Here is a 16512-nt window from a genome sequence, read left to right as displayed (position 1 = left end):
TATACACAGATAATTTAAAAAAAATAAACTCAAATATAAATAATCAAATTAAATGGCAAATATATCGTCTAATTGATTACAAAATTCAGTAGTAAGTTTATTTAAATAAAATAATCTTATTAACATATCATGTTCCTCAACTTTAATTTATATAACAAATAAAATTTAAAATTTTAATTTATTTTATTTTTAAAAATTTTTCATTAAAATATTCATAATAAATTATAAATTATAATTATATAATTTTATCTAACAATTTATAGTTAGATTAAAATTTAAATTTTTTAGTTTATTTTCTATTTATTTGAGTTTATAATTTTGTAATTTGATTTTAGGATGATATTATATTTTATTACATTTAACCATTATAATTTCATACATTTCAACAATTTAGTTCTTATAATTTAAATAAATACTAAAATTTAGTCTTTAAAATAAATAATATAATGATGATGATTTAATTGTATTTTTCTATATAGGAATTAGTTTATTTTTTTTAGATTATAATCCTAAATAATTAATTTTTCAAAATAATAAAATTAATATATTAAATTTACTAAAATATAATGACTAAATTATAGTTTATTTAATATAAATTAGTTTGAAATAAAACTAAATCAAGCATATAAATTTTTTAATTTTAAATATTTTTAAATTAAAAGTCTTTTCATTTAAAATTTCATTATTCAATTATTTTAAATATATAATAATTTATCTTAAAATACCAACAATAAAATCAATGGACAACATAAAATAGGAGACTAAATGTGTAATTTTCAAAATGCTGAAATCAGATAGTTATTAGTGCTAAAAATCAAAGACTAAAATAAAAAAATTCTCTAAAATGAAGAATACGTATACATCCAAAAACTAAATCAGACATGTTGATATACTTGCTGACAAAATAGATTAGGGACAAAATGGACAGAATGACATAAATGTAAGGGAATAAATACCTAATTTTCCAAACATCAAAACCAAATCATTATTAGGAATAAAACTCAGAAACTAAATGATAAAATTCCCTAAAATAAACAGTTTCTATCTCCATTAGGACTAACCCAGCAACAAAATATGTTCAATGGGATAACGAAATAAGGCCGAGAAATGGTGATTCATTATAAATTTTTCTGTGCCAAACCTCCCCAGTACACAGCATCATCTGATTGTGGGGCACAGAGGTATACAAGACATCCAAATATATAAACACCATAAATATTAAGTAAACGCATCTACACAATCTGATTTCCTAACCAGTTAATCAAGAACCAAATATTCCCCTAACCCAAAAATAAAACATTTATGTACATTCTATAGCAGTTCTAAGCTTGCCTTCCCTGGATGCCGCTCCAGCAGTATGCTTCTAAAACAAAAACTCTACAAGTGGAAACTTGATCCCTGTTCTGAGATAAGTTCGCACGGGAATCCACCCAGAAAACTATGCCTCGCGGCCCCATCAATGGGTTCAACCTTCCTTTTACTATAAAAATTCAGTTAATTTATGTGTTTGCATGTGTAGATCCAAACTCATTCACAGGTGGATATTGAACCTGTGCTGAATCAACTATAGGTGTGACTGTAAATGCAGGTTCAAGATTTTCATTTACACTCTTCTTTGGCCTCTTTAGCCTCTTGGGTCTCTGTGATTGCGGATCAGCATTTGGCAAAGGATCATCCAATTCGTAGTCCATCAATGTGGTGTTCTGTTCGTTCATCTTTTGTGAATTTCTTGGCTTTGGCAGAGTCTGTTTCTCAGAAGCAACTTTCCTCTGCACACAAGATGTTCTCATAAATAAAACTGAAACTGATGATTATCAATAATGTTGCATAGGACCTCACTTTAAGTGGACCAGATCAAGAATAGTTTTCAATGGGCTAAGAGTTCAGACCTTGGTATTCACTAGTTTAGTACAAGAATTAAAATTGTCCCATAACAACAAATCTTTTTTCTTAGAAAAGAAAAAAAAAAACCTGTTGAATCGTCATACTCACAGGTGATACTGGGGTGAAAAATACCTGAACAAGAAAACAGGCATTGTGCGAATAAGCTATACAGCTCATTTTCTTGACTCCTATAGTCCTATATGACAATTTTTAACAGAATTTCAGATCATATAATTTTACTTATTTGTTTAGGTATACTTTCTTTAGGGACAGAGTGTAATCTTTCTCATAAGTGTATAAGTTTTTCATGGATCACCTCAAAATACTCTATCAGTATTCAAGCATTTAAGAGGCATGAACTAGACAATGTTTAAATACCCATTCTCTGCAATGATACTTTCATTTTCTGATCAGTAATCAAACAAAGCATAAAATTTAGCCAAATATATGACTCACGTTTCTTTGAAGATGCATTGTTATGGCAGATGGGCCTATTGCCACAACCAAAATGGCTTGTGACCACAGCCTAACCAGTAAGCATAAAAGTCACTTTCTTAGATTAACCCGTATGTGTCTCTTCTTTGAATCTCACTCCCACATTACTGGACTCCCGGTCCTCTCCCTCTCATATGGAAGTCACATTATCATTTTATTTTTTTCATTACCAACTTCACTCATGTAGGTGATTCTAATGCCATTCCATTATCGTTCACCAGCAACCATCACCAAGCTAATCAGCATCAGCTTTGTCCCATCCCATGATCAGAGACAAAAACCCAGTTCAAGGCCCCATGATAGTCATGCCTACTCTAATTCCCCAAGTCCAATCTATCCAAACCTGTGACCTTGCTACCAAAGCCAGTTAGCAGATGATACATGTCAATATTGCTGGGAAAACAAAATTGCAAAGTTTAGAAGTAAGAATCTCTGGGCAGCTTTGCAAGTAAATCTTGTGTTGAATTTTGGATCATCCTTCCTTGCACAATTACTCAATTTGACTCATAAAAGTAGAAAATGGGCCACGTCAAAGTGGGTTTAGGTCCAGGTCATTTCATATGCCACTTTCAATAAGCCAATTTTTTAGAGTTCATTTCAAATCATTTGGCTTATTTTGATAATTTTTTCAAAATATTCTTGGATACTTTTTTGCAATCATTAAGATCTTTTTTCAATATATATATATATATATATATATATATATATATATATCATAATTCCGAGTTTTTAGAATTTTTAATCTAAAATAAATTATTTTGGATAATCTTGGGTTACACAAGGAAACCTAAAGTTTTCAGATCATTTTGGGTTAATGTAGGTATAGTGGATTTTAACACTATTTTTAAGTCAAGCCAGCATGTTCGGTTTGCATTGGTCAACTCTATCATTTTTCTCTAGGCTATTAGTTGCTTTCTTTATTTTTTTGGTTCTGGTCAAGTTTCAAATGACTTTTACTTCTTGCAAAGCTTTTTGTATAACAGCAAATTGCGTCATTTGAAAAAGGAGAAAAAATAACTACACCAGAAAACAAGTATTAAATGAAATACCTTTTTGTTACAGGATTTTGCTTTCTCTGCATCCTGAGAATGCTCATGCCCACCACCCTGGGCATCATTTTCCGTCAAATCTTCCAAAGTCGCATCTCCTTCTGCATCAAGCCTTATCGCCTTTGTTGGCTTTTTCTTTTGTCTATCTTTGGCCTGACAAACAGTTAACAGCAGAAAAGGCATACATATTTTGTGAGCAACTTTAAGGCTTCTTTTCTCGCTTTTAAGCTCTAACATTTACCTCTCTTTACTTTCCCATCAATACTAGAAATTCACAGGTAGAAAAAGGGGGCCAAATGGGTTGTTGTACAGTAATAGAAAACAGCAATTGATGGAAAAGGAAAATTAAGATAAAACCAGATCTTTCCCACCTGAGTTGGAATTTCTCTCAACTTCTGCTCCAACTGGGCATCATCCAAAAGTAGTGAGACAACATCCTCAGGCGCCAAAAGATCACCCTGAACATGGCCACCTGTCATGACAAGCTGTTGGACAGTATTCTTCTGGCTTGCTCTTTGTAGAATCTTCTCCTCAACAGTTTCTTTACAAATGAGACGGTAGACAGTAACCTACATTACCAAGAGTGCTTCACTCACTGAATCTAATAGCATCTCAGATCACAAAGCTGTGTGTTGTGTTTACATTTGACAGTAACTAAGAAATTGTTTTGTGATGCACATGCACATGCATAAGCAGACATTTGAGCAAATGGATGCCATGTAAATAAGCAAGTGATCACACAAAGGTTTTGAAAATGTGGCAATGTAGACTTTGAAAAGTAGATAAAGATCAGAGGGAACTAACATCCTTTGTCTGACCCAGACGGTGAGCTCTATCCATAGCCTGCAAATCTAACGTTGGGTTCCAATCACTTTCATAAAAAATGACTGTATCAGCTGCAGTCAAATTGATACCCAGTCCACCAGCTCTGGTGCTCAGTAAGAACACAAATATGTCACTCCTGCAACCCAAAAGAAAGAAGAATCATCTCAAGTAATTTCAAAATGAGTTGCTAAGAACAAGACACCAACTGTACAAAACAATCATTACATATCAAACAAATCACTACCTATGCTGGAAGTCTCTGACCATGTCCCTTCGATCCATAATGGTGGAGGATCCATCAAGTCGGAGATATCTATATTTCCTATAATTCATGTAGTCCTGCAATTGTAATGAGTTAGCAACAAATAAGCTTTCCACAGAAAATGACCAAGAACTAAAATAAATATTGCTGTCACAATTAATACATTCAACCATGCCTTGATTAAAAAAAAAAATCATACTTCTCTTCTCCAGTCAATTTTTTTCAAGAGATGTCTCACTTTTTGCTGCTTAAAACGCACATATATATATATATATATATATATATTTGAGAAAGCAAATTCTACTAATAGGAAAATAGCCAATGATTTTTTAGCAGAGGCACAAAGGCCTTGGGAACCTAAAGGTCCCAACGTCACTATCAGAGCTTGACTAAGATGAGGAACCAGGTCGACGGCTGCTGTTTCAACTAGTAGGTCTAAGAAATTAATCAAATATATATTAATTAACTGTTACACATATTAGCGCAAATAATAAGTTTAATTTTACTTTCAAAATCAAACTTTTAACATTCATTAGGTCACACAATGGAATTTTTTAATTTTATATAAAATATTAAAAATACTTTACATCTTAAATGTTGCAACTAAAACACGTATTTTATTATAAGTAATACAAAAAATAAAATAAAAAATATTTTTATAAATGAGTAACTATCTTCTTAATATTTAGGGGGTATTAACTTTATTTCTAGTTTGCATATCAGTAACTGTTTTTAAAGAACTAATAAAATTCATAAAAATAAACTAATAGAAAATAACTAGAACTACACAAAAGTTGGGAGAATCCATGTTTCCTCTTGGCATCAGGCAAATATGAGTCCAAGATTGCCTTGATTCCACATGCCTATCATCTATACAAGTAGTTTCACTTTCACCCAATTATTTAGATCTACTGTTGCAACACGAATGACCATAGCTGGAACAACAAAGCAACAACATATGTCATTTCAACCTGTTCAAATCCCAAGACCCCACACTAAGATAGAGCAGGAACCTATCCTCATAAAAGAAGCTCCAGGAAATGCTCCAAAGCTCTCTCCTTATCTCCATGGTGATTGAAGACCATAAAAAAAAAAAAAGATCCCCATGGCAAATGCATTAATGTGTAGCAGCAACAAAAAAGCAGCTAGTGATTAACAATGGAGGGAGAGAAGAGAACATGAAAATGGCATGTGTTAAAGAGGGAAGAACCCATGGAGAAGAGAGAAAAAAAATGAGAACTAGGGTATGGCATAATTTTAGAGAACTTCTATGATGATATTTTTGACCTAATAACAGAATTTTCAACAAGGAGCTAAATAACTAATTTTGAAACAAGGACATTGTAGGGCTTTTGGTAATTTACCCCAATAAAAAATGTTGCCTTTTTCCATCTAACCAAAACTGCATTTTGCATTTTGCTTCCAAAAATAGCAAAAGCAAGCAAATTAATCAGACAAGTACATACCATACCCCTTTTTCCTTCAACTAATGTCGGCATACATTTTATGATGTTCTCAAGGTAATGAGGAAAAAGTACCTCAAGAATATTCAGCATTTTCGTCATTTGTGCAAACAATAGAACCCGGTGGTTCTCAACTCGCAAGCGTTTCAATAATATATCAAGTGTTTGAAGCTTCCCAGAGTCCTGTTTAGAAAATAAACAGAACCTAAATACAAGTGTTCAAGTGTGTAAAGTGAAAATTATGGCTTTGTTTGGGAGAGAGAGAAAGTGAGGGGAGAAGAAATATGGGGTAAGTGGCCCATAAATTAGTTTCTTATCATGTCGCAACCCATTTTGCCTCTCCCTCTACTTTCTTTCCTCTCCCAAACAGAGGATAAGGGATGCAAAAGAAACAAAGATATTCATACTGTGAGCAACTTTGCTGGGTCAAAGCTTTGCATGGGAGGAGAAGACCCAAATATCTTGTACGTCAACTGAAGAGCAGGTTGTGAAACAGGCAATTCAGAATCAATCTCTTGAACTAGAGGGTGAGGACCATCTGGCTTTCTGGGTCCATTAAACTCAGATGTACGGGCAAAACCAATTAACAACCTCTTAACCCAGGGTTGATGCAGCTCTTCATTCATTTTGTAAGCAAAATTCCGATCTGAGCATTGGGAGCAAATCTATAATGAAGAAAAATTGGATCAGTAAACTTTCATTTAACCAAACAAGTATTCCTCAATGATAAAGAAGCGGTATGATTTAAGAATTCCAGATACCGGCGGAGCCCTAGCACGTGGGATGAATGTGTATGTCGAATGAAGAAGCTTGATGTTGGACAGAAGCCTGTCCGGATATGAGGTGACTAAAGCTTCAAATGGACTATCACCAGGTCCTGTCGCAAATCTTCTTCTTAGAACATTTGTCTCAGATCTAGATGGCATCAATAACATTCGAGTAACAGCTCTTACTTTCCCCCTATCAAGGTCATGATAGTGAGGATCACATACTATCTCTTCCATTAGAAAGTCCAAGATTCCATCCAAAAATTGCCGGTCCCATCTCAAAATAGAAAACAATAGCCTCTCCATAAATGACCCAGTTGCCAAAAATGCAACCTCTGCTGGTGACAAATCCATCAAATGCGTAAAACCAAATGTCCCACTCTCAACAAGCAAGCTATTGGAGTTATTCTCTTGCGTGAATATAGACCGATGGATATTCTCTGGGGAGAACATGTTAAAATGCTTCTGAAAAAATTCTCTGGAAACACCATGCCTAGCTGCTGAACAATGTGCTCCAGAGCTTGCCTCCCTGTGCATTAGTTTCGCCATCTGGGGTAGAAACATTGTCAGCATAAAAATAAAACTACAGAATTATGTGCCTAAATAAACTACGACACTAGTGAAAATGGAAAGCTTTTTAATACAGTGCATTTGCAAAATAGAACATCTATTTAAGTACAAAGAGAACAACTCAAGAAAATACCTTGTATGTAATAGGATTTTGACATCCAGGATAGTGTATATCTTCCAACTCCCCAAAGGGAGGGGGAAGAAGAGAATTTGGTATCTCTCCAAAATAGAGATAGGTGCTTCCCTCATTCCTTTCAAACAACTCTGGATGATTACAGACCTACCCAAAAAAAAAATATAGGAAAACATTAACATTAATGTAACATGTACATAAATCACTAGACTTATATTTAACATAATTATACAGTAGTCCAGATCATCAGTGGAAAGATGTAAAGTGCAAGAACATCCATTAAAAATATAAACTACCTTTCTCAACTGAATGACTATATTCATTAGATTCATAATTTTCTTCTCGTTAAGATGTCCACGATTGCCGTCAAACAACTCAGCGAGAGATATCTTGTTCTTGATAGCTTGATAGAAAGCTTGCTGGCGAGAGCTTAACTTGCAGTGTACAGTAACCTCCTTTTTCTTGGTCAGCTCTGAAATCACATCTTTCTTTACTCTTCGTAGCATAAAAGGCTTCAAAATTGCATGCTGTCAAAGCAAAGAAAACCAAAGACTCAGATCCCAAAGGTAAAGGTGCCAGTATAAGTTCAGAAAAGTACAGGGATAGACAAAAAATCCAGTAGATGCTAATTAGTGTATTTATTCTTATGTTAAAAAATAAAATTAGGTGAAATGCATTCATTGAGTGGCTAAATCCTTCTAGTCAGCAAATGTAAAAGATTTAGATGATAGCTAATAAATCGCAATTAGTATGTAAGGAACATCTTGACAAAGGACAGTTGCAATAACAAATTTAATCACATGTACTCTCTGCCATCTCCTTAACATACCAGCTGGCCAACAAATACCATCTGGTTTCAACATTGGTAAACAGAAACTTAAAGGAAATATTTTGAGTTTTGACCAAATGAACTACTTTAATCTGTTTAAGAATAGAGTTAAAATTCATTAAAATTCTGCTTCTTTAAACCTAAAACATCTTTAAAAATGGGCCAGGTAAATACGAGTCAATCAATCATCTTTTCTTGTCACCAGCCAAATGCTCTTTTATTAAATTAATCATTAATGAAATATCAAAGACTTAGGTCTCATGACCACTTGGTCAGAGCTTAAATGCTTTTGCTTCTCATCAGTACAACACTTCTAGAATCAATACAATACCACTTGGTTCTCATTCATTATGAGAGTGAACAAACCATACTCCAAATCCAATAGTCCAATCTACCGGAGGAAATCTTAGGTAATCCAAACAACTAACCAAATCCTTATAAATAATATATATAGGACACAGCTGAACCCATTTAACACATTGACCAATGAAGAAATAACACACATAATAGTAGAATTCACAAGCTGATTTATTTAATTTAGTGACTGACAGAAAATAACATTACTTAATCTCCTTACTTTGATTAATGTGATAGTGTTGCCTGGCTTCCCAATGTCAATACTTATCTTAGCACAAATCCACACTTAAAACAGTAAATCATTCAAGATTTAGTATCTAAGTTTTATCTGGTACATTCTTATAGCTTGACATCCTAAATTAAAGAATTACAACATTTATTAAAAACGTTTTAAAATCAGTGTTTAAGTATACTCACCAACCGATTAAGCTGATGCTCATTCAAAGTACCCCCATGCTCTGCATGATTTTCAATTCTGACGACACAAGACAAAAGGTTACTTTGAGATTCATAATATTTCAGAATAAGCACATATCTCGATGAGGGACACTTACCCTTTGGAAAACCACTCATTGAACTGTTCATGGCTATCAAATAATGTTGGCATGATAAAATGTAGAAGGGCCCACAGCTCAGCCATGTTATTTTGGATTGGTGTACCAGTAAGAAGCAAGCGGTTACGACAATTAAAACTGAGCAATGTCTTCCATCTTATACTGCCAAAAGTAATCAATTGGTTCATATGAGAGGATACAGGAATTAAAAAGTAACCAATTGATAGTGATAATATTTAAGTGAAAGACATATTCATTACAGAGTTTTTCAGCTACAACTTACAAGTGAAAAATAAATAGGAAAAAATTTAATAAATCAGCAATTTAAAGTTAGAATTAGAACCTGCTGGAACTTTTTATAGCCTGGGCTTCATCCAACACCATGTATTGCCATTTCACACGCCGGAAGTACTTCTCATCAGACACTAGCAGTTGATAGCTGGTAATGAGAATGTGAAATCCAGCCTCCCTGGCATAAGAAAAATTATTTATGATTATTAATCATAATAAAGCATGATAAAAACAGACAAAAATCACAAATTGCTGGGTCAAGAAGCAAAACAAGAGCAAAGAGTACTGGCAGTACTAATTTGAAATACATTAGTCAAAAGCTGATCTCCATATCTTTTAGACTGCTTTCAGAAATGGTGCTAACGTTGCATATTTGTTCCATTTTTTATTTGATCTAAAATCATTATGTTCATTGTTCAAAAAGACATAACCTCACTTCCCAAATGCAACATGGTATCAGAGCCTCCCATCCGATGTTGGGCGCCCCATAAATGTGCCACGCACCAGTAAAAATTCTGGGCGTGAGGGGGAGTGTTGAATCCTACATCGGTTGTGGAAAGAGGTAATGTGCCCCTTATATGGGCCATAGACACTCCTCCCCCTTGAGCTAGCTTTTGGAGTGAGTTAGACCTGGTCCAAATTTAACAATCACCAATTTGAATTTTTTTTTTTATGCACAGAACAGAAAATTATGATAAGAGCAATTTACGATATGGTCCTGAGGTTAAACAAAACCCACAACCCCGTCCCTACTTTTTTGATGAAAAACTATTTAGTCCCTTAAGTTTCTTTCTATTAACAAAATAGTCCGTATAGTTTCACTACTAGGAAATAATAACTTAGTCCTTTTAATTTCACTTTTTGGGATAGTTTAGTCATTGTAGTTTTAACATTTGTGACAATCCAATCATGGAATTGACTTTTTCAACTTTTGATTAAATGACGGTTAAGTTACAGAAAGACTACTTTGTTAACAAAATAAAAACTCAGAAACTAACTTGTTTTCTATTTAAAAAGGAGGACCAAGTTGTGTATTTTGTTAAATCTAAGGGACTAATTCTGCATTACCCTTATGATAAATAAAGCACTTCCAAATGAACTTTTCCTGAACCATAAATCATGATCAGGCTACTGAAGAATGCTAGCCACAGAACAGTTTCAGTAGGAAATCACCTTCGATAAAGACGCTTAGGATTGATGTTCTTCCGTAGTATCGTTCGCTCATGAATGCCACCCCAATATGGAAGGGTTTTCAAGTCGGGGCAAAAACGACTAATTTCATCAGCCCAGTTATTCAAGACAGAAGCAGGTGCAACAACAAGAAATGGCCCCCATATATTTTTCTCCTGAGTGAGACGATCAATTCATCTTATTACAAGTAAATATGACTAAAAGCATATAAAATTAAATAATAAAGATAATATTTACCTCAGCCAAATGAGCCAAGAATGCCATAGCTTGGATAGTCTTTCCAAGGCCCATCTCATCAGCAAGTATACCATTTAAACCCTGGAAGGGAAAAAAAGGAGGTTTTATAAAGGGAATCCAACAATGCATTTATTAGGTAACCATGTAAAGAGTTCCTTACAACCTGCTCATAACAATTAACCAGCCACTGAAGACCCTTCAGTTGATATTCTTTAAGGCTACCTTTAAACAACTCTGGTGTCTGAACAGTTGATGTAACAGGCATGGTGGAGCTGCAAAAAGATGCGATAGTAAGTTATTTAAACTCATATCAGAGGAGTTGAATTGAAATTTTTATATAACAGCTTAATTTTATAAACAAGTAAAAGCAAATAAAAGGAAAACGTACGGGTTATGGAGATCTATGTCGCTGGATCCAGCAACTGAGGCATCAATATCAGCAGCTTGACGCAGCTTCGAGCACTCAGTATCAAAAGCACTTGTTAACTTTTTCTGCTTAGAAACTGCATCTTGAGCAGCTTTTAGAGCCTCTTTCCTCAATTCAGCCTCCTCAGGGTCTTCTTCATCACCAAGCCCAGTTCCAGAAGTGCTCAAAAGCATTTCTTCTTCACCTAATTTCTCCTCTTCCACAGGCAAAGCTTCAGAGGGCTGTGAATTTGGCTTATTTTGCATGAAATGGCTGTAAAGTTCAGTTTGCTGTATGAGAAAATTAAGCCTTTGCTGCTGTCTCTTTGCTTCTCGAAGCTCCTGCTCGCGCTTCAAAGCTTCAGCAGCTTCTCTCTCCTCCTTTTTCCTCACTTCTGCCTGCAAGTAGAGGGATCCAATATTTCCTAGGATCAAAGCTGCTGTATGAATAACAAATAAAACAGACATCCAGCAATGTGTTCAATTCAAACAATTTAAAACGAAACTGGCTTTTGATTTTTGAGTTTTGAATTTGATACTCCAGATAAATATTGATTGATCTGTTTGGAATATGTGCAATGCATGTGTATACGTTTGTGGTGACTCATCCTAAGCCATTGCAAATGAAGTCCCTAGACTTATTATTAGGTAGGATATACATATTGCCAGGAACACGATTTCTAATGCGCATGAATTCAGGCAGCATGAGTGCATTAACTCAGAAAAAATAAGGACATCAAATAATAGAAAAAGCATGTCCTTCTTAGAGTACCTATGCAAATTGTATCCAAACATAACAAACAAAAAGTTTGTGCAGCGGAAAGGAAGGAAAGACTAAGGAGTCTACTGAGCAAAGAGTCGTGTTTATGCTCCATTAAGCATTTTAAACAACAATCGAGCAGAATCTCTAGGATGGTACCATTTGATGGTCATCATATACTAAAACTCATTAACCTTCAGCAAGAAAACAGAAAGTTACCATCTCCTTATCCACTCGCTTCCAAAACAGCAGCATATCTCTAGCCAACTTCCTAGTGCGAATTGCAGCACCCCTCATCAGTTTGAGTGATCTACTAACCTTCAATTTTACCTGAAACATAACACATCAACCACCATAGAACACTTGGGAAATATGCAGGAGAAGATGGTATAAGGAGGCTGTCATAAACATATTTAACAAAAAAAAAAGGTGCAAAATTATGAAGGCTGAACAGCAAAATCTTACCTCCCTTTGACAAGTCTCTGAGAACCTCTTTGCATCAATCAGATGCTTCCTATTTAAATTAGTGAAACTTCTATGATGCTTTGGTATGTCTCTTCTTACAATATTCACCCAAACCTTACCAATCTTCTCCATTTCCTCCCTCTCAATGACAGCAGGATCTTTCTTTACCTTTGGCTTTTTAGGTAGACTCCGCTCTATGATCTGCATCTCAGGAAAAGTAGGTATTGCTGAATGAAAGAAATCCATCACCAGTTTTGTGCAGAATTTAAAAGAATAATAAGCAAAAGAATAAACAAGTACTGGTAGTTCAAAGGGAACACAAACCTCATACGTGTCTCCTTTCTCCAAAACCTTCACATAATAAACCTGCAGCACACCACCCTCCGACAAAATAGACCGTTGAATATTTCCGGCTGCCCCTTCTGGGATGGAGGAATTCAAAACAGCATCAGATATCTTCAGACTGAACTTCTGGCCTGAGTTTGAAGCTGCCATTGCCTTCAATCTTGCCTGAAGTGATTCATACTGAGACCGGGGCTCTCCCATCCCTGCTCTGCTTCTAGGCCCAAATCTTTTATCATTGGACATCATTTCTGCCAATGACCCTAAATCCAGGGTTCCCTTCAAGTAAAATTCCTCTACCCTGATGTCTGAGAAGCTTGGCAAGTTCAATGATGCTGCCAACTTATCATAGGAGGGAGGTATCCTATAAGAGATACCCTCACCAATATCCAAATAAGCAGGTTCATAAGATATTCTACAAATAGTGAAAAAAAAAATCCACTCAATGTCTTATGAGAGAGAAACATTACGAATGCATGTATTAAAAATTTTATTATAGTGCCATTCTGCTAAAACATACTTGGGTATGTAGTCTGGTTCAACATACCCTCCACGCTTTTGCGGTGTAACATCACTGAGCCATTCTGATGTTGTTTCCATATCATACAGCCCTCCGCGCTGCTCATTTCCCAACTTCCTGGGTTTCGAACTACCCATACTGCTCTTTGGAAGAATCCCCATACGTAAGGGCGCTGGTGCAGGACTTAATGAAGAATCCTTAAACCTCCTTTTGTACTTCTGAATGTGCTCTCCCAGCATTGATCGATACCGCTCCTCTGTGATATGCGCCCCGTAGTATCCGTCTCCCTCCTCTCCGTCACTTGTGTTAGAACGCTTCTTTTTCTTACCTAAACTCAAATCCCTGTCTGAAATTGTTCCATTACCATAATTTGCCATTGCACCACCTAGTATAACCAACCAAAGGCACAAACAATTCATGCATACATATCATACTGCTTCCCAATATAATCCAACTCCAAAAATTTATATTGCACTAGTACAGTAAGCATATATATGAAGAGAGAGTATAAATTAATAATTATTGATCACAGAGAAGTGAGAAATCCCAATTGGTTCATATAATCTTAAGTGGAAAAGGGGGAAAAATCAAATGCAATGAGTACCTTGGCTACCTCTGCTCTCATCCTGACTACTATTCCCATAATAATCAAAGTCATCATCCGGTTGTGGAACTTTGAAGTTCATCAAAGACTAAAAGCAAAACAAGAATAACAAAAAAAACGTAACCCAAAATGAAATCCACATACTAAGAAATACATAAACTTAAAAACACAGGAAAAAAATTAAAAAAAAAAAAAAACACACCAAACTAAATTAAACTAAACTACAATTCATCGAAATTAACCATACTCAATCATAAAATTGAATAAACCGAATAAAGAATCACGATTTTTTTTTTTACAAATTAGTCCAATTTAAAGAGAATTTGCTAGACAGTAATTCACGAAAAATAAAAATTAAACGCAATTGAGGACACCAACATACCTCAAGATTAAAGAGATTGGAATAAGAGAGCGAGTCTTTGGCTTGCCTCCTGTGGTCCATGACGCAGAGAACGCGAAGATAATCTTAAGAAGCAAAATCCTAGGATTTTGAAAAGCATGGAGAGAAGCCGAGAGAATGAGGGTAAGAGTAGAGGAATACTGAGAAACCCTAAAGCTTAATGGATATTCCGAGACAAAAGAGGAGAGGAAGGTTAGTGGGCGTAGGATAAGGCGAGTTGAGGGAGAAAGAGAAGGACCGAAGGTGACACAGACGGTGTGGGAAGCATCGATAGGTGCTAACGTGCGCCATGGGCGCCATTACGTTAACCTGCACTGTTTTGTTTATATCCTTTGTGCGTCTTCTAATTTTTTCTTTTTTTTTTTCTAATTTTCTTTTTATTTTAGTTTTTTCTCTTCTAACATTTTTATGTTTTTTTTAATACTTCCATTTTGTTTTGGATATTTTCTAAGGAGAGGAGAAAACAAAAATAAATAATAAATAAATAAATAAAATAAAGTAGTAAATAAAGTTATTTTCTCCTATTGTTTGGATATTAAAAAAAAAACAGAAGGGGAAAAGTAACTTTAGAAATGGTAAGATTATTTTATCTTCTATTTTTATAATAAAAATAAATAATTATAAAAATAAAAAAATAACAACACTTAAAAATTTAATTTAATAATAGGTGCATCTGAATAAATTTGAGAATTTTCAAATCCTACTTCCTTTATTCTCAATTTTCAATTTAAAAAAAATAAAAAATAATTACTTTTATTTTCTATTTAGTTCACTCTAATTTGGAGTAAAAGAAGTGAATAATTTTTTCTTTTTTTCCTATTTTCCTTCTATTCAAATAAAAAAAGAGAAAATATTTTTGTTTTCCTTCCATCTAAACGTTCAGGTGAGGTGACAGGTTACAGTCCAAACCCAATATGGAACATTATGCCTTTTGATCAACGAAATCAGACAGATTAAGCTTTTATAATAAAAAAAAAAACTCTTTAAAAAATAATTTAATTTAATAAAATTAAAAAAAAAATAATATATGTATAATTTTTTGTTAACTAAATTAATAAAAATGAATTAAATTAGTTAATTTGATAAAATAATAATTTTATTTTTTATAAAAGAGAACTAATATTTTATTATGTTTACTTCTAAAAAATATTATATCTTTAAAAAATAATTATATTGTTGACTTACATAATTTAAGGGAAATTAAATTTAGTTTCTATTTTCATTTTTTATAAATCAATTTTTATATTTTTTTTAAATTTATTTAATTTTTATTTCTGTCAACCTTACCGTCTTTATATCAATTTTTTCTATAATGCACTTTTAGAATTAAATAATATTTTTTTATATAAAACTGAATAATTTAATTTTTAAAAATATATAAATATTTAATTGAGTGATTTTAAAATAAAGATTAACTAATGAATTTTTTAAAACATGTAATAATAATTATTTCTATATTTTTTATTTTTTTTTTATGTATGTAAAAAGTTTGATATAAATATTATTTTACAAAAAATTGAATAAAACCATTGTAAAATTTAAAAATAATTTTATGAAATAAAAAAACTATTATTTAATTAAACCAAATAGCTTGAGTTTTTGATAAACTCCTCTGGGATCGATCCACATAATCTCCATTTCATATACTCCTTAAAATTAAAGTATTAAAATTCAAATCCAATCAAGATAGAAACTAGATTAAATTGTTCAAATATTATTTGCACTTTAACTCATCGATATTGAAATTATGTTTAGAGTTGTAAATAAATTAAATTTTATGCGAATTATACGAGATTGAACTCTATAAATTTTAAATTAACTTAATCTGTATTCTAAATAAATTAAATTTGAATTTAGTTTTTACATTGAACAAGCACTGTGATAATTAGTACACGAATAAAATATAAAAACTAATTAATATATTTTTTAAAACATATTAATATATTTTTTAAAATATAAGAACTAATTAATATATTATAAACATAACATAATAATTAGAGGGTTATTTAATATCTATTTAACATCTACAAATAAAATATATAATAAAATATATTCATTTCTTTAATACATTCTAATACATTCTAATGATCGATCCAGAAAATAGGATTT

General features: G+C 33.1%; 1 protein-coding gene across 2 annotated transcripts; it reads right to left on the bottom strand.

Annotated features, from left to right (window-relative positions):
* Positions 1-1095: 1095 nt before the first annotated feature.
* On the bottom strand, positions 1096-14682 carry LOC110623652 (chromatin-remodeling ATPase INO80). 2 transcript variants are annotated; one of them, XM_021768653.2, is made up of 23 exons: positions 14386-14682; positions 14004-14091; positions 13400-13784; positions 12862-13294; positions 12538-12738; positions 12292-12402; positions 11296-11711; positions 11071-11179; positions 10908-10988; positions 10653-10825; positions 9532-9657; positions 9189-9350; positions 9052-9109; positions 7745-7975; positions 7449-7595; positions 6740-7294; positions 6386-6643; positions 6054-6161; positions 4498-4592; positions 4233-4389; positions 3800-3997; positions 3429-3581; positions 1096-1769 (listed from the first exon to the last, which is right to left on the bottom strand). In XM_021768653.2, exons 1-23 carry the CDS (start codon positions 14443-14445, stop codon positions 1500-1502), a joined length of 4575 nt encoding a protein of 1524 aa, XP_021624345.1. In that variant the 5' UTR covers positions 14446-14682; the 3' UTR covers positions 1096-1499. The 2 variants fall into 2 exon arrangements, with proteins under 2 accessions (XP_021624345.1, XP_021624346.1); XM_021768654.2 differs by having other exon boundaries at positions 13427-13784.
* Between the last annotated feature and the right edge of the window lie 1830 nt (positions 14683-16512).

The sequence above is a fragment of the Manihot esculenta genome, chromosome 9 (assembly GCF_001659605.2).
Source record: "Manihot esculenta cultivar AM560-2 chromosome 9, M.esculenta_v8, whole genome shotgun sequence".
Lineage (NCBI taxonomy): Eukaryota > Viridiplantae > Streptophyta > Magnoliopsida > Malpighiales > Euphorbiaceae > Manihot > Manihot esculenta.
This window is presented reverse-complemented; position numbering and strand designations above follow the sequence as displayed.

Bases quoted from the DNA above. Each gene is read 5' to 3' on its own strand.
- LOC110623652 (XM_021768653.2), bottom strand. From the start codon at position 14,445: ATGGACCACAGGAGGCAAGCCAAAGACTCGCTCTCTTATTCCAATCTC. The intron at 7,295-7,448 runs GTATTTTCTTGA...TTTCTACCCCAG, and splicing joins AAAATCCTATTACATACAAG to ATGGCGAAACTAATGCACAG. The intron at 3,582-3,799 runs GTGGGAAAGATC...ACTGTTTGTCAG, and splicing joins TGAGAGAAATTCCAACTCAG to GCCAAAGATAGACAAAAGAA.